The 25245-nt window shown below is 43.4% G+C and overlaps 1 protein-coding gene across 16 annotated transcripts in view; it reads right to left on the reverse strand.

The window, feature by feature from the left end:
• Positions 1 to 23799: 23799 nt before the first annotated feature.
• The window catches only part of LOC137435016 (protein lifeguard 1), a 41791-nt gene continuing 40345 nt past the window's right edge, over positions 23800 to 25245 (reverse strand). For 11 of the 16 annotated variants that reach the window (XM_068128351.2, XM_078784831.1, XM_078784826.1 and 8 more), the window contains one exon: positions 23800 to 25134. In XM_068128351.2, the coding sequence (XP_067984452.2) occupies positions 24982 to 25134 (153 nt within the window). In that variant the 3' untranslated portion in view covers positions 23800 to 24981. The remainder of the gene's footprint in view (positions 25135 to 25245) is intronic. The other 5 variants (XM_078784834.1, XM_078784828.1, XM_078784825.1 and 2 more) reach the window with 2 other exon arrangements.

The following is a 25245-nucleotide window of genomic DNA, read 5'->3' on the forward strand; positions in this document are numbered from 1 at the left end:
CAGTAGCAGTACCTCCATCGGGTTTCTTAAAAATATGCCATAGGTACCGAGGCTTTCCTTCCAGAACACCTACATTCCAAGTGTAGGTAGTATGTTCCAATTTAACATGTTGACATCTTCTTTTAAGGTAGGATACATTTAGTGGGGTCTTTGTGTTAAGCCTTCTATTCAACATCTCTTCCGTTTTAAGACTAGGAGTATATTCACTAATATACCAACACAGATCATTAACAACAAATTTATTGTTAGCACCGAAAACATTAGCTTCCCAAAAAAACAATCTGTTTTCATTAGTATTCCTTTGTAGTTGAAATCTAATTTTAAGGCCGTACAGAACTTTATCATAATCACAATATCCAAATATACCTTTAAGGGGCACAGCTACGGTAAAACTATTCACTGGTTTTCTCTCATCATTATACATTCCCTTCCTTTGTTTATAGCCAGGGTTATCGACCTTTCCTGTTTTCATATCAGAAATAAAACCTTCAACACACCCCTTACCCACCCTATCACGAGGCGAATATAGCATAAACTTCATCATTTCAGCTGTCGCAGAGACATAATCAATCGCTTCAACTTCTTGCGTTCCAATATACAAATGAATACTATCAAACATTTTCCAGAATAAATCATTTGTGAGTGTAGCGTTTGTGTTATTCACCCCTTTGGTGAATTTAAATTTACATAACAAGAAACTATCGGCTATGTTCAAGCAAGTTTGTTGATTATTTATCTCAAAACTTTTTGTTCCAGTCGTATTCCAATCTGTTCCTGTTACGGCATTTACCTTATAATAATCTTCTTTTTTAGTTGTTTGAGATGATAATCGTATCATCCAAATCATACATAGTATCAATTGCCTCCATTCTTTTTATACAACAATAAAAATATAATAAATAAATTTATTATATTTACGTGTGATATTAATAAAATATTAAAAACTTTTGAAAACCCGACCCAAGTACTTCAATTATTCTTTGTCGTTCTTGTGGAGTTAGTTCAGTTTTACCTTTTCTAGCTTCTTTGGTCGCTTGTAATTTATGAGACTCCTTTTGAGCGTCTTTTATACTCTTTACAGCACCCGCTACATTTCCCACGGCAGAAGCGGTTGAACCAATTAAGTCTTTATGTTTAAGAATAGTTGAACCGATACCCATTAGAGTATCAATTCGCCCATCTCCTTTATTTCTAAATTTATCTCCTACACCACGTTCTCTCGTAGGCTTATAGTATCCTCTCCCAAGAAACATACCTTCCCCCTTATAGTATGGCGAAAGATACATACCCTGGCCCTTATAGTGTGGTGAAAGATGCATACCTTCCCCAATCCCATTCCCAGCTGTTTTACTAACACCTTTTGTATCTTTCGTAATGATTTTATATTTTCTTAACTCATGTTTTCTTACAGCAACCATCTTGTTTTTATTCTACATAGAATAAAAAACTTTTAGCATTTTATTTTTTCAATTTATCCGCTTTGATTTTTCGTTCTAGTCGTGAATAATTAGTGTGTGGCGGCCAAAACAATTTTTCAAAACATAATTTATCCTTCATTGAAAATTTTGACAATTAAAAATTCTCCGCTCGACGTTAACATAACCTCTCCTCTTTCCCGAGTCTTGGTAAGTTTTCTTTTTATCTTGATCACTCGTGTTAAAACTACATTCTAGAAAAAACAGTTGGATGTTCATTTATTAATTAGTTTATAGTTATTATATAATTTTTCCAATTACTTGTTGAAGAACTTCACGTAGGTGATCTTCAGTTGATTGTTGAACAACTTCACGTAGGTGAATTCTGATGGATATAATTTCACCATTGAAGGAAACCATATGGTGATCCTGATCAGTTATCTTAAAATTTACTTTAGAAATGGTTTTTCCTGACAGTTAAATAGGTGAGATTCTTTGGCTCCATATTGAATTTATAACCTATTGGAGTTGAATAAGCACTGAAAGAAAATATTGTATTTGTTTTTACTCCATCGGCATAAGCAGCATCAACCAAATCACAGTGAATTAATATTGAATTTATATCTGAGGATATGTCAACGACATTATCACTGACAAACGTATTATTATCCTCAAGCTTTTTTGCGGAGAAACCTAACATCTCGCGGAATGAATTAGTAATCGTGAAATCTATTTTATAATTATTTTTAAGTCTAATGGTTGATTTTGATGTATGTTTTTGAGTATCTATTTCGATATTTATTGGTTCATCACCTTTTTCTTTCATAACGCGAGAAATTTCTGAACATAGTACAGGTATCTCGTAAGCCCCGGGGGGTACTTCTATAGTTTTATATCCAATTCCCGGATCATAACTAAACTTGTTATTCTCTTCTGTGATATGAAACAAGGTATTATAGGCTTCCATAGACAATAACGCCGCTTCATATTCTTTTGTTGGATCAAGTTGTATCGGGTATGGAAATTAAGCCGTGTGATCACTCATTGTAAAATCAAATCTAAGAGTTGTGTTTCTCATTTTATTGTATGTGAGATAAAAGATCTTTGTATTGACATTTATTAATTATTTTCCTATTCATCAACTGATCTAGAATAGCTGATATTTCATTAAAACAATTGTTGTTTCCCGCCTCCTTACTACTTAACAGCAGTAATAGCCTATTAACTAATTGTGGTGAGTCGCTCGGAAGAAAACTAACACCGGAGCCCGACCTCAGTCCAAGTTTATCTAAAGCATGTTTAATATGTTTTTCCTTCTCAGTCTTACTACATTTACCCCTAATATATCCCTCATAATCAATCGCATTTAGCAACTCAATATGCTCTCTATCTTCCTCTCTTTCCATATCAAGTGGGGCATCAAAATATTTTGACCCACTGAGCCCCGTTTTTTTGAGAAGAAACAGTAATCTAGTTGTTAATTTAACATTTGGGTGAGTATAACTCAAAAACATTAACTCATCATTAAATGTATATACCCCCTCGTTAAGAAGAATATACTCTCCTGGTTTTCCTGCTGAAATGAGTCCCGTTTTGGTTAATGTTATCTCCCTTCTATATTCATTGTCTTCAAAAGCTTCCACAACATGATAAGAAAGTTTATTTGTCTCCCCAAAGTCTCGGGATGATTGTGTTGTTTCTATATTTGTAAGTTCTTGATTCCCTAGTTCATCCAACTCTCGCAACTCCTGTTGTTGTTTGGAAGTATATGTTATCGTGGGAACTTGATCTGATAGGTTAATCAAATCAGGCACTTCCTGTTTTTGGGCTGGGGTATATTCTATCGCAGGAAGTTGAATCGAAACCCCCTTTTGCTCAGAAGACTTTAAAAGAGGCTTAAAAAACATCTTGTTTTCTTTCAAATACGTCTTCACCTAATAGCTTTTGTCTCCGTTTCTTCTTTATTCCCTCCTGTTGTTTAACAACTTTTGAAAGTAATTGTTGATGTTCCTTAAATTTTCTTACTCGTTCTTCAGCATTCATTTTGTTTATGTAAAGAAATTATTAGTTATTATATCATCTTCTTTAACAACGATATATTTATATTTTTCAGTCGTATGTTTCATATGGTCCTCAAATTCCTTTTTACTACATAATGTAGAACAATTATCTCTCCAAAAATTGGTTATATCTAATGCATTTAGTTTGAATAAAATAAAAGTATTAGCATTGTTTCTTATTGAGCGACGAGGGAGGTGAAAGTATGATTGACTAAGATAAATACAATTACAAGAAGAATGTCGCCCCCTTGTATCGTAGCTGTCCATAACCGTTTGATTTTTCTCATTAACAAAATCATCAAAGATAACAAGGTTCTTTTTTGTTTCATCTAAATCTCGGGGTGAAGGTAAATCATCCGTATTATCAGTGAGAGTTCAAGTTATGGTTGTAGGTGATGTGGGTTTTCATTTCTTTTTCCATTTTTGTGGAGTATCACAAAATAGTTGTATTACATCTTCAATGTTGTGCTCATTTAGTTTACTGTTGAAGCTTAAATAGCCCGATTATATATTCTTTTTGAAGGCCGGCATTAAAACCTTGTGATAGTAGTTGGTACTCTGGCTGAAAACCTGACTTTGTGAAAATTATTACATTTTCATAATTTAAAAATTTTGGAGTAAGGAGCATCTTTAAAAGCAAACAGGTTTTTCCACATCCACTTGACCCGACTATTAGGCATCTTAATGAATTTGGGAGGTTCTTATGATTATTAAATTTTATCTAACTTTCCCACACGGGTAAAAAATCATCCATTTTATATAAGGCTGAAAATATATGGCGGGTAATCATTCATCCTGTGTGTTGTTATCCTATTTGTATTATAATTGTGTATGCATACTAGAAGCGATTCAACCAACCGCCTAATTATGTTAAATATATCTTGAAATATTTTGAAAATGGGTTCGTCCATTTTATATACCCTGACAATTTTTTTTGGGGAAAATCGTGAAAATGACAAATCAGGAAATTCGAGAAAATCGTGAAATCTGACAAATCAGAAATTTAAAAAATCAATTTATTTTTCTTTTTTGAAAATTGTGAAATCTGAAAATTTGGAAATTTGGGAAAATCGAGAAAATGTAAAAATTGGAAAATAAATAATTAATTGGTCTCTTCCGGTTTTGGGGCAAGGAGGATGTGGGGAATGTGGCCTGGGTCTGGGTCTGGCCTGGAACCTACCGTATACATCTACTGACTAAGAACCCGATGGTCACTCTGGCTGAGCTCCAGAGATCTTGTGTGGAGATGGGAGAAACTTCCAGAAGGACAACCATCACTGCAACACTCCACCGATCTGGGCTTTATGGCAAAGTGGCCAGACGGAAGCCTCTCCTCAGTGAAAGACACATGAAAGCCTGCTTGGAGTTTGCAAAAATGCACCGAAAGGACTCTCAGACTGTGAGAAACAAGATTCTGTGGTCTGATGAAACCAAGATTGAGCTGTTTGGCCACAATTATAAGCGACATGCCTGGAGGAAACCAGGCACCGCTCATCACCTGCCCAATACCATCCCAACGGTGAAGCATGGTGGTGGCAGCATCATGCTGTGAGGGTGTTTTTCAGCAGCAGGGACTGGGGGACTGGTCAGGGTTGAGGGAACAATGAACGGAGCAAAGTAGAGACATATCCTTAATGAAAACTTGAAACAGAGCGCTCAGGACCTCAGACTGGGCCGAAGGTTCACCTTCCAACAGGACAATGACCCTAAGCACACAGCCAAGACAATGCAGGAGTGGCTTAGGGACAACTCTGTGGAGGTCCTTGAGTGGCCCAGCCAGAGCCCTGACTTGAACCCAATCGAACATCTCCGGAGAGACCTGAAAATGGCTGTCCACCGACGCTCCCCATCGAACCTGACAGAGCTTGAGAGGATCTGCAGAGAAGAATAGCAGAAAATCCCCAAATCCAGGTGTGCAAAGCTTGTCGTGTCATACCCAAGAAGACTCGAGGCTGTAATCGCTGCCAAAGGTGCTTCAACTAAGTACTGAGTTAAGGGTCTGAATACTTATGTCAATGTGATATTTAAGTTTTTTCTTTTTAATAAATTTGTAAAACTTTCTAAAATCCTGTTTTGTCTTTGTCATTATGGGGTATTGAGTGTAGATTGATGAGGGAAAAAATGAATTTAAACGATTTCAGCCTAAGGCTGCAACATAACAAAATGTGAAAAAAGTGAAGGGGTCTGAATACTTTCTGATTGCACTGTAAATTGAGGCTAAGTAAGAGTTTAAAAAGACAGAATGTTCCTCAAAAGCAAAGTTTAATTGCAAAGCATTAGGGTGGACTAAATTCCACTTTATAAGAAGCAAGAAGCAGCCAGAGACCCCTAACAGTAACAGACACGGTCTCTAAAACTTAATATATTATGCAATTGAAAGAAAATGCTAGTAATATCAGTTGATTTTAAAAGGCATTATAATGCATTAAGTCACAGTGGCGTCCAGCAGCGCCTTTATTAAAAGAAGACGATTCCTCTCAATATTCCCTTCTAGGATTCACGTGGGTTAACCTCTTCCGGCACGATTTTCCCCATTCTTCGCAACTCGCCCTCTTCTGCTTCCAACGTGTCGGACTCGTCAGTCTCCTCCAGGACCACGTCTATCTCGTTCATGGTTAAATGCATCAGCTCCCTAATATATGCTATCGAGCCGGCTGTGCAAGGTTTAATAAAAAGGGGGGGGGGGGGGTAAGGTCTGGTGTCGGCGCGATATGGGAGTAAGAAGGTGGCGGTTCTCGTACAGGGGTGTCTCGTTCATCCTCCTCCTTTTCCCGGATCTGCTCACACCTGTATCGCAAAACGTTCTGATACACACTCCAATCAAAACTTTTAGGCATCCAATAACAAGTATGATCGTTATTAGGATTGCCACTGCAACCATCAGCCAGTGCACTAGCTTGCCCCCCCCCCCCCCCCAACCTCCGAAGATGCTTTCCAACCAGGACCCTATTCCCCACTTATCTCTGTCCAATCTTTCATCCTCCAAGTTGGAACTTATCTCCCTCATCTTATCGCTGGCCACCTGCATCCCTTCTGTTGGATCTGGGATCCAAGTGCAACATTTCCCTTCAGCAATACCGCAAACTTCCCCCTTGTCTGCCAAAAGGAGGTCTCGGGCCACTCTATTTTGCATTATCATTGTCCTCATTTCCACCACAGTGTTCAGTTATGCCAGATCTGCCTTCATTGACTCATTGGCAACCTTCTCTAATACAAACGCCAATTTATCTAGTCGATACCCATTCATCACTTTACCTGCCGCTGGAAAGAAAAAATACTCGCTGCCTTTTCCCATCCTGCTCCATACAATGTCGCTTACCTTCACACTTGACCGCTGTATGTGATACAAGGAGTACCTGGTGCGGCCCCGTCCACCTGGGCTGCAGCGCCGTGGTCCGCCTCCAGTCTTTCACCAGTACCAAGTCACTGGTTGAAAAGGGGTGTCACTGCTCTGTTGCAGGTTCAGGCATTGCTTCTTTAACCTGTGTGTGGAAACCTTTTGCAACTTTCATTGGGGCTTTACAAACTTCCAACACTGTTCCATTCATAAAGTGTCACCATTAATGCTAACGGGACTGCCTCGGGCCATTTGAGGCCTGTTTCCTCACATAGTTTCGTGATCCTACTCTTGAGGACTCCGTTCCGCCTCTCCACCACCCCTGCCTTCTATTTTACCTGGCTCTTACCTGGGTTTTGCTTCTGGCATATCCTTGCTTCTAGCATTAAAAAAAAAACTTTTCCACTACTATGTCTGAAAAACTGTCTTCACCATCTCCCCCTTGCATGTATGACCATGTCCATGAGTCAAACATGCAAGCTACGGCAAAACCCCTTTTTGGGGCAACCATTTTGCCCTGTCTCCCAATGGTGAAAAATCACTTTTAAAATTCTAATATCCGGATCGGGATCCTCACCACAATTCAAATGAATTCATCCTTGTCACACACCCAACCTGTCAACCGGGTTTCGTCCGAATCTGTCCATAACTTTTTGAGATGTTCTGCTCACAGACAGACAGACAAACAGACAGACAGGGGGGAAACCATAGCATCCATTCACCTTCAGTGGTGGAGGCAAAAATTGCAACACACCGACAGTGGGGGCTACATCCCACACGAGGCCGTGGCGGCCCGAACGACCCCTCCCTCTCGTGCAGCAGTAACGTTTCATGGTTGTTTCATTGTTGTTTCTGAAGAAACAAAGGGCTGCCACGGTGGCCGAAAGGCATGCACACCTGCTTCCGAGCAATCCAGCTTGGGTTTGAATCCCGACCCCATTCTCAACTGTCATCCCGATGTTTCACAGGCATGGTGATTCAACAATGTGTGAGCCATCCCTCGGATAGACGTTAAACAGGCATCCCCTTTTTGTCCTGCTCCCACACGAGGCCGTGGTGTCCCTCAAAGATCCCACGGTGTCCCTCGCAAAGATTAGCCGAGCCATCGCCGGCGCCCTGGTACAAATTGCAAATTCCCGCCCTAACCGAGGGCACTGCATCAGCGGCACAGCAGCACTCTCAGCTAATGATGCTACCCCACAGCCTTGTGCTGCATATAAAACTCAAGATTGCAGAAACGTACTTCCAGTCCCCATGTTAAAGCTGCAAACAGAGAAACGATCCCTTATATAAAGGGAGGGGCGCTTTGCACTTGGTGCGCACGACACTTAATGACTGCAACCTCCAAGGGGAGCATTGTAGCTGCTAACAATTCCTGGACGAGTTCCCCATTCCTAATGAGGATTCCTGCGGATGTTAAGAATGCTAAAGAATCAAAGGGGACACACCTTCATACCAGTCCCTGTTTACCTACCCACAGTGATGTCAGGTGTAAGTCAAGTCGTACCTGGTTCCCAGCTGTGGAGAGTCCTCCTCCGTGGAGCACGTGCCTTCGCTTGTGACCACTTGCTCATTCCTGTATCTCAGGGACGTCATGCATCAGCCACATAAATATCTCACTCAAAATTTCGAACACAGATAGATCATAAAGTTTCCATTGATGCACCACAGGTTCAGCAGTCACCTCCACTTGCACCTCCAATGACAATTATGAAGTCTTTGGTCCCATGGCCCGGCGTAGCGGCCATGATTCTCCTGAACATCATGTCTCCAAAATTCCAAAACCAAAATCTCCAAAACCTACCTCACGTTTAATTTGATTGCCCGATCCGACTGCATCCCCGGTCACTGTCATCCAAAGTTAGTATATTTGTGTCCAGCAGTTTCAATACACCGTTGTTTGAAGAAGAAGAAACTCTATGATGCTATTGAAGCACGCGGTGCTACGCGCGTGACTTGCTACCAAAGAGGAAGCGGACAACGCGGTGAGTTTATAGTTCTTTATTCCAAAGAGGTCACTGTAGCACTGGCGCGCTCCGGGCTGCGCGCCCGGTGTATATCCTGAGGCCACGCCTACCCCTCGGGCGTGGCCGCCGCCCACTTGGTGCGCGGAATGATGTCACCACGCCAGTGGGCTTTCGTGTACGCCACACTATCTTCTCCAGCCATGCGATCCCTAAATATCTCCCAGAGATTGGCATCCCTCTGACAAATTGGAACATTCGAATGCCCAACTGAAACCGCACTGCACCTAGTCGTCCAGACCTCTGTTCGTCACCTGGCCTTGCTCAACATTTGAGCCATCCCTCACGCAAAGCGATCCAACGTAATGACGTCATCCCCCTTCGAACTCGGCGCACGCGCCCTCACCTTACCAGGCACGTGTACTCAGCACACATCCCTAGTGCACGCGACGAATCTCTCAGCACAGGTAATTCGCAGGTCTGGACCCCAAAGTCCGCACGTCACCATTTTAACCCCCTTCACACACCGTGCCCGCCAAACACCCTGGTACACGTGCGCCACGACCCCAGGTGTGTGTTCCGCACCTATATTTCGTCATGATACCGAGTCCCACATTTCCAAATGACGACTCTCAAAACCACAATCACGGTTCGTAAAAGAATCATCGTTTTTTATTTGATTATTTAAAGAAAACGTCGAATACTCTCTCGCCAAAAACGCACAAAATACCTGATCCCATGATGCATTACGTCATCACTTTGCACATCGTCCGACTTCCCTTTTCAGCGTGAACCACCTGAAGGCGACTTTGAATTTTGTTTAGGTTGTTCGCGTCACCTCCACCAGCTCTTCGTGCCGAGGTGACACCTGAGAGTGAAGGATGTTTACAATTCACAGACACGAGTCAAAATTTCCAATCAACAAATGACGTCAAACCAACCTTTATCTCCGAAACATGAACACCAATAGGTATACAACAACTACACCTCCCGTCACTCCAAGGGGCTACAGGTCCAACCCCAGGCTGCACAGCTCAGAGGCGAGCGGGCACAATAAGCGCGCCATCCTGCTCGCCGAGTTGGCACAGCGGAGGGATGCCGCATCCTGGAGCATGCCAATCGCACATTATCCCTATGTCCCGGTGGCTGAGGCCGTGACTAATACCCTAGCAAGCTAACCTCTCCCTAATAGTCAGGGGGAAATCCAGTTGAACCCCTTCAAAAAACTAGTCATAGAGGTTTTTGTATTTTTGGCATCCTTGGGACTCCTAGTCAACATTTCTGGATGATAACATTAAATTTAGGCGGTGGCATTTTTTAAATTTGCGTATTTTCAAAATGGCTGCCACCCGCATCTAGCAAAAACAACCACTCGCACATCTCAGCAACTAATGGGTTGATTTTGTTGGTTTTACTATCAAATTATAGGTTTCCTAGGTTGCTGAATCGATTTGTGAGGTGACCGAAGCATTTCAAGGTCAAGATCACATGGTCAATGTGATATGTGACCCCAAAAAGATGAAAAATAGAAGGTTTCAGCATTTGATAGGTCAGTTCTGATGATTTTTTTTACCAGATATTAGGTCTATGGGCATATAAGTAGATTAACCAGGGTGTTTTTAGTGACTTGAAGTCAAGGTCAAATATTAATGGTCAATTTCAAAGCCTGTTTGGTTTCATATTGGGCCACAGAAGACATGACACGGAAATATCAAATCTCAAATTTAATGTAAACACTTACAAAAGAGGTAATATAGCGACCACTTTACTATTCTACAAATGTATGCCACAATTGTTAATAGATGTTGTACTGATATTAGTTTATGAGTCTATACTGGCATCATCACCATCCTCATCACCCTCATCTTCTATGTTTGATCTCTTGGTCAGTGGATTGAGACACAGTTGGCCAGCTTCACAGGCACAGAACACTGTGCAACCGATGAGGCTACATTTGCAATTTCCACCCTTACAAGCAGATTTTTGACATCCACACCGTACCATTTCAAGGATCTCATCAGGGGCCAGTTTTGTTCCTTGTGTGATGGTGCAGGGTTTCAGGACAGAGCCGTCTTGCTCCCATCCATGGTCTTTTGGACTGAGTTGTGGTGGTATGCCGGACATGGCTGTCAGCCAGTGCGCCACTTGGTAGTGCGCTCTCTTGATATTTTCTGTTACTGCTTCAGTTGTAGGTGGTAGACTACACAACTTGATAGATGTGCCAGCTCCTGTTTTATTCTTCCACATTTTGAGGCGGCACTCAGTCATTGATTTACATTCAGCATATGTCGTGCCAAAGCAGGCAATCAGGAAGGCAGTTGCTGAGCTGCAGATCTCAATAAGATTGGCTTGAGGATCGCCAACGATGGACAAACTCTGTGGGTCAATTGTTTGAAGGGCCTTGAGTGCCACCTTTTTACCTATGTTGTAGGTTGCTGCGACAGTATCAATCCCTGTTAACGCATGCATTACAAGAATGGCCCTTGCCCTGTCCTTGTTCTTCTCGGCAGTGGCTCTTAGATCTACAATCGAACGATCTGCACGAGGAGAGCTCATGAATAGAGGACTTGTACACTTGTGGGAGACATAGAAATGGAGGAGAAGAATGAATACATCTGTGTCATCTGAGATAACTTGAACGTTCTCCCCCATCGCACACCGTGATATGGCATGTTGAACGAGGATGGGATCAGCTTCTTCATGGCTTGATGAGAGATCTGTACGCTCCCGACATATCCCCATCATAATCTCTAGAGGCACATCACCTACACCTGCGAGAGTCAAACTACGTCCATTCTGTGTGGCGGGTTTGCAGAAGTCAGGATCCAGCAGGGCTTCAGCAACCATTCTGTTTAGCTGCATCTTGTTTTTGCAGACACCAAGGATTGCACTCTTAGGTGGTGTGGGCATGTCTGGTTTAAGTATGTGGATTCGGCTGGTTCCCTGCTTCTCCTGTCGGAGCAGGCGACAGTATGCCTTTGTACTGTTATCAAAGTATCTATCAAAGACAAACACGACATTTCCAGCCACCAATGCCTGCTTGACAAAGACCTTGAGTGCATCGATATACAACTGGAGTGCACCAGTTGGCCAGTTAATGGTCCACAGCAGAGCAGACACATCGTACACAGCAGTGTCAGCAGCAGAGATTGAACGCTTTGAAGTTGTGATTTGGAAAGCAGTTTTCAGGTTTGACTTTTGTGATACTCGCATCATTCCAGCTGAGTCGAATAGCGCCGGAGGATAGGCAGCAAGCTCCGTGCTCAGACAGGCATCTATGGGTACTGATCGGTTGCTTGACATCAGACCTATGATCCTCGCATAGATCATTTCCTGATCATACAACTTCTTGCCACCCAATGTTATATGTTTCTTCTTGTCATGCATAGTTACAATGGGCTTTGATAATTTATCATAGAAACCTGAAGGCCAGCTTTTCCTGAACTCTTTAACCATTGTTTGGCCAATGTCCACAGCATTGTGTGCATTTATGTCTTCATGTGCCATCTCACCTGTGACAATGTTCAATAGTTTACCATTTGGATGTTGGTCGGGATCCAGTGGATCAATAGCTAATGCAAGAGTCCTCTGTATACTCGCCCTGTCCTCCTTATCAGCTGCAATTCTCTTTGCTGATTCCTCTTTGTGAAATTTAGCTATGGGAGGCTCATTATCTGACATTCTGTTGAGACTTGCACAGACCTCGCCACAAATGGCAAAGCTGAGTGCCCACTTTGTCATCTGAGTATCATTTACAGCAAGGCCTGTAGCTCCTCCTGGCCCATGGCCGAGATGCATATATGTGGACTCTATGAACTGATCTGTGAAAATTGAGTTGTTGAACCCCGGGATGAGACGAAGACCACAGTCATTCTTGAGCTCTTTCAGGCGTTCTGCAGGGAGCGACTCCATGTGGTGGATGTAGAACGAGCCATATCTCAGGTAATTGTAACAGCCTGCAGCTGCAAAATAGGGCAACATAGCTTGTACTGCTGCCAGCTGAAGTGGGAAGTCTTGCTCATGCACTCCTCGAACGAATGCAGTCATAATAAACATTCCTTTTATCAGAGTGTCACTCCACAGCTTTGTGGTCTTGCTGCGTTTAGACCGTTCATTGAGGCAGTTGAGTAGGTCAACCATGCTTATTATTCCTGGATTCTGCTGTAGAAGATTCTGGAGCATCTCCTCTGTAAGCATTCGTAGAGCCCTGAAATTTTGAGGGTACTTTTTCCCGCTCATCATTTTGTCCACGCTGCCAAATGTTGCAGAAAGAATTGATTTCAGGGCAAGAGAGAGGATGATGCGAACGGCATGAATAAAAGCCATGAGAGTGTGCATACCACCAAGTAGAGGGATGGTATTCCTGAAGTAAGAAGGAGAATGAAACAGTATGTCTACCGTGACCTTGTATAGTTGCTGATCTACAGTAAATATTAGGACCTTCTGTCCCGTCCCTGATTCGCTGATCAGAGTGAGGCCTTTCTCGATTGCTGTTAGTATAGTTGAGGGGGATGCAGGAACTTTGTCGATCAAAGGGAGGTAGACCAATTTTGCCTTGGGCTTAATCACCATACCCGATTTCCGAGCTAGTTGTGTATTGTACCCACTCCTCTCTGGACATGATTCAACTGTCAGTATGTCCTTCATGAATTGGTAGTCCAGTTCATTGCAGCGCTGAACGGATATTACCTGGGAACAGAGGAATGAAAGGGGTGGAATTTGATATAAGGCTTTGTCTGGTGGCATAGGCGGGTTCTTTGGGCCATCATATAGGATCCCAGGCACTTCAAAGTCCACAGATTTGTGCCGGTCCTCTATTTTCTGGCGTAAAATGGTTTGACGTTCCCCTGCAACTGGGTCTGAGCTGACAGAGTCCTCAGTTTGAGCAAGGACCATGGCCAAAGAATGGCAGAGTTTATTACAGTTTTGAGATGAGATCTCACAGTCAAAATTGTCTGCACAGCAGTGGATCAAACTGTCTCCATTAAACCTAAATTCCTCCATTTCTTCTGCCACTGCAACAGCTGCTGAGTATTTAAACAATGTCACCTCATCATAGGAACAGCACACACCAAACTTATGGAGAAGAGTTGTAAGACTTTTATTTCTCCCCATTGCCACTCCAAGAGAAATCTGGAGATCAGTTGGAGACTTGTGGACCATTCCGGAAATCATATTATTATTATTATTACAAACAAATTATTATTATTACAAACCCATTCATTGATTGATGCCGTTTTTTGTTTCCAGGTTATAAAATGACCTTGACCTCAACACTATGACCTTGACCATGAATTGCATCAGTGAAGTGGGAAATGAACGCAACACCCTAAAACATAAACTTAAGTAGCAATTGAGTTAATCAAAATTTAAAAATAACTGGCCATGTCATTTTATTGGTTTGGGGGTCAAAATTGACATAAACATTGACCTTGTACAAGTGACCTTGACCTTGAAATGCTTCGGTCACCTCACAAATCGATTCAGCAACCTAGGAAACCTATAATTTGATAGTAAAACCAACAAAATCAACCCATTAGTTGCTGAGATGTGCTAGTGGTTGTTTTTGCTAGATGCGGGTGGCAGCCATTTTGAAAATACGCAAATAAAAAAAATGCCACCGCCTAAATTTAATGTTATCATCCAGAAATGTTGACTAGGGGTCCCAAGGATGCCAAAAATAGAAAAACCTCTATGACTTGTTTTTTGAAGGGGTTTAGTTGGATTTTGCATGTTTTCCCCCTGACTATAACCTGGTTCGGCTCCTTTAACAGGGGCTTCAGAGTTATTCCATAGCGGTAAACTCGCTTTCCTTCCATGGTACACGCACTAAACGCGGGATCTGGGTGCCCACCTTGGTTGGGTCTGGTCTCATCCCTATTTCGCGCGCTGGCATAGTTCGTAGAGGAGGGGGTTCCTCCATAGATCTTACGTCTGCCATTCCCATCTGGACCCCTATTAATGAGGGATACATACTGGATGGATTACCAAATGGGTTGGTGGGGGAAAAGGCTAACCACTAACCAGGGGGGAGGGGGGTGGGGGGGGGGGGGTGCAGACGGGAGGGGGCGTGGTCCAGACGGGAGGGGGCGTGGTCCAGACTTCGGCCACCGGTGCTGCGGCTGGTATTGCCGGTACCGGTGCTGCGGCTGGTATTGCCGGTACCGGTGCTGCGGCCCGTATTGCCGGTACCGGTGCTGCGGCCCGTATTGCCGGTACCGGTGCTGCGGCCCGTATTGCCGGTACCGGTGCTGCGGCCGGTATTGCCGGTACCGGTGCTGCGGCCGGTATTGCCGGTACCGGTGCTGCGGCCGGTATTGCCGGTACCGGTGCTGCGGCCGGTATTGCCGGTACCGGTGCTGCGGCCGGTATTGCCGGTACCGGTGCTGCGGCCGGTATTGCCGGTACCGGTGCTGCGGCCCGTATTGCCGGTACCGCTGCTGCGGCCGGTATTGCCGGTACCGCTGCTGCCGGGGCTCCTGGTTCGGACCGTCTTCCCGCTGGCCCCGCTAATTGTCCCAGGTCTGCAATCAGGGTTCGGTACGGGTTCCCAGCCGCCCTGGTGCCAGTGCCTCCCCCGCCCCAGGTCCCACTCCCTGTTGGGGAAGTCCTGTTATAACTACCTGTCGTACTGCCGGCAGCATCTTTTGCACTTCCCCTTATCCTTCCTGCGCAATTTGAAGGCTTCCCCTGAAGTTGGCCTTCACAGATCGATCCTCTCGACAGAAACATTCCTCAGGCCATAGGCCGAATGGCTCCTCATGTACCTTAGATCTAGTTGACATTTTCTTCTCCTTTCGTTGCACTTCACGCCCACTTCACGTAAATTCTCAATGCATTCGCGCTTAAACGTTCCCGCCATTGGGAACACAAATGTGCTCTTTTTGCTTTTCCGCGTCTGTAATGAAGAAGCATCAAGACCTCACTTCAAGATACGAGGCTCCATTGAAATCGATCTTTGCATCCGACACAAAAAGGCAATAATCTCATTAGTCCTACAAAGCAAATGAAAACATTATAAAGCGTGTATAAACGGGTCAAGCATCCTAAAACATGAATCATCGATCCCAGTCTCGTCTTACCAAGAAGAACCAGCGCACATCTCAGTATAACTCATTCAGCAGGTAAGAAACTGCCTCTCTCGCACCGAGCTCTCAGTATAACTCATTCAGCAGGTAAGAAACTGCCTCTCTCGCACCGAGCTCTCAGTATAACTCATTCAGCAGCTAAGAAACTGCCTCTCGCGCACCGAGCTCTCAGTATAACTCATTCAGCAGGTAAGAAACTGCCTCTCGCGCACCGAGCTCTCAGTATAACTCATTCAGCAGGTAAGAAACTGCCTCTCGCGCACCGAGCGTTCGCCCATAATTCGGCAGGTACGAAGCTTCATACATACGAATGCCCTTCTTCTTCATCATTCTCACGACAGCGTCCATGCGCTCCACATCCCTCACTGCTTTCTCCCCATGTTTTTTAAACATGGACTCCATGTCTGGTCCCTCCAGGCTACCTGGTCTTCCTTGTCCATTACCCATTTTTGTCCCCTGTCGCACTGCGGAGCGAAAGGGGGACGGACTATGGTTTTCCCGTCCGTGCGTGTGTGCGTGCGTACGTAAGCGAAGGACCGAATTCTAATTTGGTGTGTGGGTGCAACCCACGTCAAAATCCAAGATGGCCGCCGCCATGTATGTCTGAACCTTGTGAGCGGAATATCTTGAAAAATAAACCAACTACCAACTTCTAATCTGGTGTGTGGGTGTATCTTGGCACAAGGAAGAACGCTATTGAAAATTGGGTCGCCACGTCAAAATCCAAGATGGCCGCCTTGCGTCTTCCACTTTGTCAACTCACATCACTTCACCGAAGGGGGACCTAGACGTAGCGCTTGTCTGATTTTAATTTCCCTGCTGCGTTATTCGCAACCCGTTAGTCTTCAGGTGGGCGTCCCTTATCTGCCTCCCCCCTCCCCCCGCTGACGGGTGCACGGCATCACCCGTAAAAACAATTTAGCTCAAATGAAAGAATGGAGTTTGGGCAATGCAATTTGAATGCCTGCGATAACTCGCCTACTCCTGGCCTGTAGAGGTTTTATAATTCTACAACTCCTACCCCTATCTTTAACAAATCTTCCCACACAGTTTGTTCCCTGTTACCTTTTCAGTTCAGATCCGCGCAGGTGCTCAGGCCGAGGCAAAGCCATTCACTCGACGACGGCAAGACACCAATCTACCGAGAAAGCCCTCACCTGTTTACTTGGCACCTGGTGATCTTTCCGCCCCCCAGCAGTGAATTCTTTTTTTTTGGAAAATCAAGTTTGATTTTTCAGGATTTCAATTCAACCAATTATGGCTTGAATACCATTTCACCAATGACATCATAATTTTCAACCTATGTAATGCCAAGTTTCAATTTTTTGTAATTGAGCGGTTTCCATGTCCAATTTTTTTCCCTTCAACCAATGTTGTCCACGTCGAATTATGACATCATAATTAAGGCACCAATGAGTTAACAACACTTATTCCCCATGGGGAGTGTTTGACAATTTTTCACCCATGTTTCAATTTTTTCCATTGAGCGGTTTCAGAGAGAGGTGCGAAGTTCTTCTAAGATGGCAACCGTACCACTTTACCAATGACGTCATAATTATCACTAAGATTCTACAAGCGGACGCACTCCAATGGTGAAATTTTTTGTCAATCGGACCAACTATCGCAGAAAAAAAAAAATTCATACTGATCGGATCAAGCGTTGTACTTGTCGAATTATGACGTCATAATGAAGCACTGATTACATAATCATTAACCTATCTTATTCCCCATGGGGAGTACTTGACAATGAGCCATGTTTCAATTTTTTCCATTGAGCGGTTTCAGAGAGAGGTGCGAAATTCTTCTAAGATGGCAACCGTACCACTTTACCAATGACGTCATAATTATCACTAAGATTCTACAAGCGGACGCACTCCTATGGTGAAATTTTTTGTCAATCGGACCAACTATCGCAGAAAAAAAAAATTCATACTGATCGGATCAAGCGTTGTACTTGTCGAATTATGACGTCATAATGAAGCACTGATTACATAATCATTAACATATCTTATTCCCCATGGGGAGTACTTGACAATGAGCCATGTTTCCATTTTCTCCATGGAGCGGTTTCAGAGATGGAGGTGCGAAGTTCTTCCAAGATGGCGCCCATACCACGTGACCTATGACGTCATAATTATTTAAATGTTCTACAGAGGGAGTTTCACCCATGTTGAAATTTCCCTGTCAATCGGACCAACGGTTGCAGAGAAAATCGTATTTGTTCTGTGCGGACAAACGGACAGACAGACAGACAAATGCAATACTCTCACTTCTGGCGAGGGTAATAAACAGAGCAACATACTTTACATAGTTGTACTTGTAAACAATTTTAAAAAACATTAGTTCATTATTAGAATTAAAATAATTAGTTAATTGAAATTGTTTAGATTATAGATGACGTGATCTATATCATATTTAAACATATTTCGGAAAACTTGAACAGTAGCATAATTGTCTAATTCGCAGATAAATTATAAGACTTCCAATTCCAAGTCCTCGGACTCGGTGGACTCGACTACAACATGGGACAAAGCGCTTCAGAGAGGGAGGAAACACTAACAGCAAGGACATCAAGGACAAACAATAGGTGTGGGGTGGAATTGAGGAGCAGGAGAAAAGGGGAAACTGGACATTTGGAAGGAAGAGGAATTGGGTTGGGGTAAGGGGAGGAGGGGTTAGCGAGGGTAGAAAAGATCATGGGTTTGGATAGGGGACGACCTGAAATGGTGGTTAACAGTTGTCTTGAAGACCTGGAGAGAAGAATGGAATCGAAGAGAATGTTGAAGGTGGGAAAAAGCGAGGAACGAATGAGTGGAGGTGAGCAGTGATCCTGGGTTTGGGTAGTTTGACGAGAATGGGGTTGATGGTGGACCGCGTGAGCCCTACAGAAGACCGGGGCGACAAAGCATAGGAAGAGCAGAGTGTGCAAGACCAAGAAGGAGGCGAAGAAGACGGAGAGACCATAGACCTGTCTGCGACGGTGAAGTGACAGGCCCAAAGAATCACCTTAACCTGCCCTCGTCGACGTGTAAAGGTTTCTTTGCGATGTAAACGCTTGTGATTTGGCTTTGTTTTAACGGGGTGAAGGCGGCAATGCTTTTTAGAGGTGGCAACCCGTGGGGCCACCCTTGGGAAAGGTGTACGACCCCAATTTTTGCCTCACGATCAGGGTTACCTGAAGCCATGGGGAGCAGATGGTGGATGACTGTGCAGGCAGCAAGCACATATTGCTAGTAATGTCCGCATGGCCTTGATGGCAGACAGAGGATTGTCTTATGGAGAACAATGGTTAGGATCACTCATCTCGTAAAGACAATGGCGGAAGAAGGCAATGGATGCCAATAAAACTAGAACGGCACTCGGTAGAGCGCACACCTCCGCCAGGCTGAACAAGCTGTTTTGTATCCCAATGATAGACCGGATCTGGATTCGGACCTGAACCAAAATCTAATCGGCTTGTTCAGGTCACCGAGCCAACTCATCCACCAAGTTGTCATAAGTCGTCCACAACTTTTTGAGATATCCTGCTATGTATCGTTTTAGCCCGATCTCCCAAAGGTCAAGAATCACTTAAAAAATTAAATAATTATCATATCCGAATCCATATTCAGATCTTCACCAAAATCGAATCGATTTGTCCTTGTCAGACACCCAACCGGTCCACCAAGTTTCGTCCAAATCCATCCATAACTTTTTGAGATATCCCGCTATGTATCGTTTTAGCCCGATCTCCCAAAGGTAAAGAATCACTTAAAAAATTAAATAATTCTCATATCCGAATCCATATTCAGATCTTCACCAAAATCGAATCGATTTGTCCTTGTCAGACACCCAACCGGTCCACCAAGTTTCGTCCAAATCCGTCCACAACTTTTTGAGATATCCTGCTATGTATCGTTTTTGGCCCGATCTCCCAAAGGTAAAGAATCACTTAAAAATTAAATAATTCTCATATCCGAATCCATATTCAGATCTTCACCAAAATCGAATCGATTTGTCCTCGTCATAAACACTACCTCTCTGCCACATTTCGTCCGAATCCGTCCACAACTTTTTGATATATCTTGTTCACAGACAGACAGGCAGGGGTGAAAACAACGTCTATCCACCTTTGGTGGCGGATGTAACAATCATGATCAGAATTCTAAGAGATACGTTATGGTGCCAGATGATGGGTCCTCTCGATTTAAAAGGACCCACATGGCTACTGGAGAAGAGCAAAGAGCTTTCATGAGTCGGACTGGTTGTTGATGGCAGATCTGGTTTGGGGAAGTTTCAATCTGACGATTACAAAGCGTTCTTTTCTGGTTACGAAACAAGAAAAAAATGGAGTTGGCATCGATTTGGAATACGAGAGCAGCGGCAATACTGGGATACAACCCAGCCGATGATAGGTGAATATCATTGACGTTGACAGGACATCCGGTGAACACCTTCATCGTTCATATGTATGTCCCGACTTCTGCAGCAGATGAAGAAAATGTGGAGGAGTTTTATGGAAAGTTGTAGGAACTGGTAGAACAGGTGCCCAAAAAGACGTTTTGATTATTATGAGAGACTGGAATGCAAAAATAGGAGAAGCAGGAGCACCAGGGATTGCAGGAAAGCACGGACATTGTATCCATGTGCTGGATGGATGGGGTAAAGGTCGCAACCCCAGCTGTCTCTGCTCGAGCTTCGGGAAGCAGCTCACGATGATCGGGATGTTTGGAGACGTCTGATGATGAATGTCACCGAGTTAATGGAACTGAAAAACTAGACGAGTTCATAGAGCACGATACACCGCACAGTGTTCAGGGACATACTTCAATTTAAATAAATTAATAATTTTAAAGATCATTACAAAACACATAGGGGCAATATACCCCAATACCCCTGGCACTCACCTGGTACAATAAACAGTATACTACACTGACTAAAGGTATTTTAAACCAATATCAATGGATGCTAGAACACAGGGCAGCATGTAGAATCATACTAACATAATCATAAGACTTTAAACAAAGAAAAAAAATACCTATTTTGGGGGGCAACCCCCACACCCCACCCCATATACATCCTCAGACCCCAATTTTTCTAAGGCTTTCAACAAACATTGGTATATTGTGGGTGATTAAGGTTGTGTTGAAGTTTCATTGAAATTGTGTGTAGTTTCAGAGAAAAGAGCAAATACCTACTTTGGGATGGGGGGGGGGGGGAATATGCCCCCCCCCCCCCATAGACCGCCTTAGACCCCGATTTTTTTAAATGCCGGAAACAAACGTTGGTACAAACCGAACGTTGTGGTCAAATTTCATTGGAATTGTATGTATAGTTTCTTAGAAGAAAACAAATACCAATTTTGGTGGGCAACCATCCCCCGAAGACCACTAATGGGGCAGATTTTTTAATACCTTGAACAAACCTTGGTGCATCACGGGTGGTGAAGATTGTGGTCAAATTTCATCGAGAGTGTTTGTGGTTTCAGAGAAGAAAGCAAATACCTATTTTGGGGGCTCAAACCTGGATTTTTTTTTTGTATACAGAGTCGAGGCTCGTGAAAGAGCTAACATTTATCAAACAAACAAATCAAACAAACAAGTAAACAAAGTATATAAAAATGGGAGCGGTCGACAAGATGGGGAGAGAAGGGGAGGAAGCACACAAACACAACATTTGAGGGCAGGGACATCGGGAGATGTGTGGGAGGCAGAGGGCCTGGGGGGAGGCAGGATAGGTATAAGACGGATCCACTTTGAACCCCGATAAAACCCCTTAGACCCCGATTTTTTTTTTTAACGACGTGAACAAACTTTAGTCACAACACGACAAATACGAATTCTTTGCTGACGACTCTACTCTCTGTCGCTCCATTCTTCATCCCTCAGATCGGCAGTCTGCAGCCTCCTCACTCTCTGCAGACCTGGACAAAATCACAGACTGGGCAAACAAGTGGAACATGTCTTTCAATCCTGACAAATCTCACACTCTTACGATGTCTCTCCGAAAAGACCGACTGGACAACCCTCCCATCCACTTTCTGAATAATCCTCTCCAAGAAGTTCTGTCACTCAAGCTTTTGGGTCTCACTATCTGCCATGATCTTTCCTGGGAAAACCACATTTCAAATCTGGCCTCCAAAGACAGTCGCCGACTGGGCATCCTCCATCGTGCGAAGTCCTTCCTTGGCACACCTGAGCTCCTCACCACATACAAGGCTTTCATCCGCAGCTCTATGGAATACTGCTCTCCCCTCTGGGCTGGTGCTCCTGCCTCACACCTAGCTCGGCTTCACGCTGTTGAAACCAAAGCGTTCAGAATCATTGGAATCTCCCGCGATGAAGCTAACTCCAAGGGCCTCTCACTCACTCACCGCAGGCAGGTTGGGGGTCTTTCCGTCTTCTACCGACTCCTCTCTGGCCTTGCCCCCCCAGCTCTCTCTGGGCTCTGTCCCGCAAATATTCCTACAGGTCGCACAAGATCTGCCTGCAACCCTCTTATGGTTAAACTGCCAAAATCAAGACTCTCTGCTCACCTTCACTCCTCTTTTCTCCCACCTCTGGAACAAACTCCCTCACTCTCTTCAATCCCACTCCACCCTCCAAGTCTTTAAAACAGCTGTTCACCACCATCTCTTATCTTCCCACATCCAAAACCTTGATCTTTTCTACCCCCGCTAATTTCACCCCAATTCCACTTTTTTGAAATACAAACTTCTGTCCAGGAAGTCCTTGGTGTCCTTGTGTTTTATACTTCTCCGTCCCCCCCCCCCCCCCCTTCCCATGCCTCCTCCCCCCGGGCCCTCTCCCTTCCACACATCTCCCTGCTCTCGGATGTTGTGTTTGTGTGCTTCCCCTTCTCTCCCCATCTTGTCTTCCGCTCCCTCTTTTTGGGTATTTTGTTTGTCTGGTTGATTTGTTTGTGAAGTAAATGTTAGCTCTTTCACGAGCCTCGATTCAGTACACAAAAAAAATAAAAATAAAATAAAATAAAATAATTTGAGCCAAATTTGGTCACAATCCCATCAGCGGTTTCAGAGAAGAAGTTTCAAGTGTTTACGGATGGACGGACGGACGGACAATGTGCCATCGCATAAGCTCCCCTGAAGTTCGTTCCAGGTGAGCTAAAAATCTGAAAGCGTTTCGCCGTTTAAATTCTAACATTAATTCTTCGTGCCTGTTTGTGTCCCATACAACGTCCTTATAAAAACAGTAAAGTTCCTATTTGGAATGATTTTTTATTTTGTTCGATTGCCAGACAGACAGAATAAAAAATATTCTCATTCCTCTCTGTACATGAGCGATTGGGGCAAAGTCAACATCGGTAAAGGAACAAACTTGTTTTCCTATCCATGTTCAAAATAACATTTTAACCTTCGGTACCAAAAGTGGAAGGAAGTTATGTTTTCACCCCTGTCTGTCTGTGAACAAGATATCTCAAAAAGTTGTGGACAGATTCAGACGAAATTTGGCAGAGCGTGGTGTGATTGTAAGTGACAAGTACGAAATGATTAGATTTTGGTGAAGATCCGGATCAGAGAATTTTGAGTGATTCTTCACCATTGAGAGATGGGCACAAAAACGGGAGACAAAACGTAAACTGTCCACCTGGTGGCGGAGGTATGCTCTCCACCGAGTGCTGTTCTAATTAACCCTGCGCTCACGAAGCGAAAATGAGGGATAGGCATTCGGTTGTGTACGTGTCTGCATTTTTAAAATTCATTTTCTCGGCAAGCGTTGGTCCGATGACACGAAATTTTACCAGAGAAGGCTCCTGTAGAATATTTAAATATTTATGACGTCATAAATCACATGGTACAGGCACCATCTTGGAAAAAATGAAAAACGTTACACCTCTATCTGCAAAACTGCTCCATGGAAAAAATTGAAACGGGGCTCATTGTAAAGAACTCCACCTGGGGAATAAGAGTTAATGATGTCATAATTCAACAGGGACAACACTTAGTCTGATATTTATTGAACGTGATCTACCCAACAATTATATTAGAGAATGTAAATTGATGACGTAATCACTCACGTGGTCGGGCAGCCATATTGGATCCCCAAAAAAACAAAACAAAAAAACAGAAGAGTTAGCGCGCACCAAGTTGAAGGTGCAGGATAAGTATTCCATGAATACCATGTAGTTTAAATAAGTTTTTCCTCAATTGTGAACCGACGAACATAAAGTGGTAAGACACATGAACCAATTGCTTCACCTCTCTTCACTTCACGTGCACAGGGTAATTGTTAGGTATGACATTGTAATGACATCATTACAACATGTATTTTATTTCAAAGAACAAAAAAAGTGATATCACCATTGAAATCCTTGGCCACAAAAACAGGGATAATAATTTACAACTCACTTTATGGCATTTAAAGTTTGAAATTACACAACTTTTTTTTTGAAAGACAATAAAGAGTTGCTGCCATAATGATGTCAGGACACACAACGGATTGGTTTAATTGAAAATTTGGATATAAACAATGAATTCCTTAACGATAAACACATTAACTTAGTAATTTAAAATCTCACCATAGCATATTACAGATTAAACTACCGTATTTTTAAAGGTAATTACAAGATGACGTCATAGTATAGGCCCTTCCTGTTATCCAATCGCCACTTTTTTAAAAATGTCTAAGCCCATGTGGTGCTTTGGTGAAAAAGAAAATGGCACCTTTGTCCACCGTGTAACAATCCCATCATGTAGCCAACTCACGGAAAATAAATAGTAGAAAAGAGAGCTGAGGGAAACACACTAATAGCAGCGTTGAGGGACAAAATAGAGAGAGAGATGAGAAATGACGCATATGGGGAAGAATGGGGGTGAGGGGAAGACACAGGGGATGGATAAGATGGATGCAGCCACAAATTCCCAGGAAGGAGTGACCTGGTCTGAAACCAAATTGATGATCTGAGATGAGGCCTTTGGAGAAAAGGAAAGATTAGTTTTCAAAATGGTGCCACAAAATATTTCCAAACAATGGTGCCACAAACGGTTTTATTTTTTAAATTTTTTATCTTGCAAAGTGGAATTGTCAGACATGACGATATATTAAAACTAAATGCACAACAGAAATTTTACACGCAAGTTACGGCTGCAGGGAAGACACCTTTTATCGCAACATACAATTAGTTGTTACGAGCATTTCCTATGATCATGAGGATGTAAATGAAGATGTTGATGATGTCTGTGTAGAGGTTCAGTGCTGCAAACACGTACTCCTCTGGGCTCAGAGACAGTTCATGTTTTCCCAGGAGTAGTTGTGTGTCTACTGCCAAGAACTGGGGGGTGGGGAGAGGGGGGGGGGGGGAAATTATTTCAGCGATCAACAAAAACTCACCCAGACAAACACCCAAATAACAGTGCACGAATAACAAGAAGCGTGAAAATTA

The sequence above is a fragment of the Myxine glutinosa genome, chromosome 9, assembly GCF_964187855.1.
Source record: "Myxine glutinosa chromosome 9, kmMyxGlut1.1, whole genome shotgun sequence".
Taxonomy (NCBI): Eukaryota; Metazoa; Chordata; class Myxini; order Myxiniformes; family Myxinidae; genus Myxine; species Myxine glutinosa.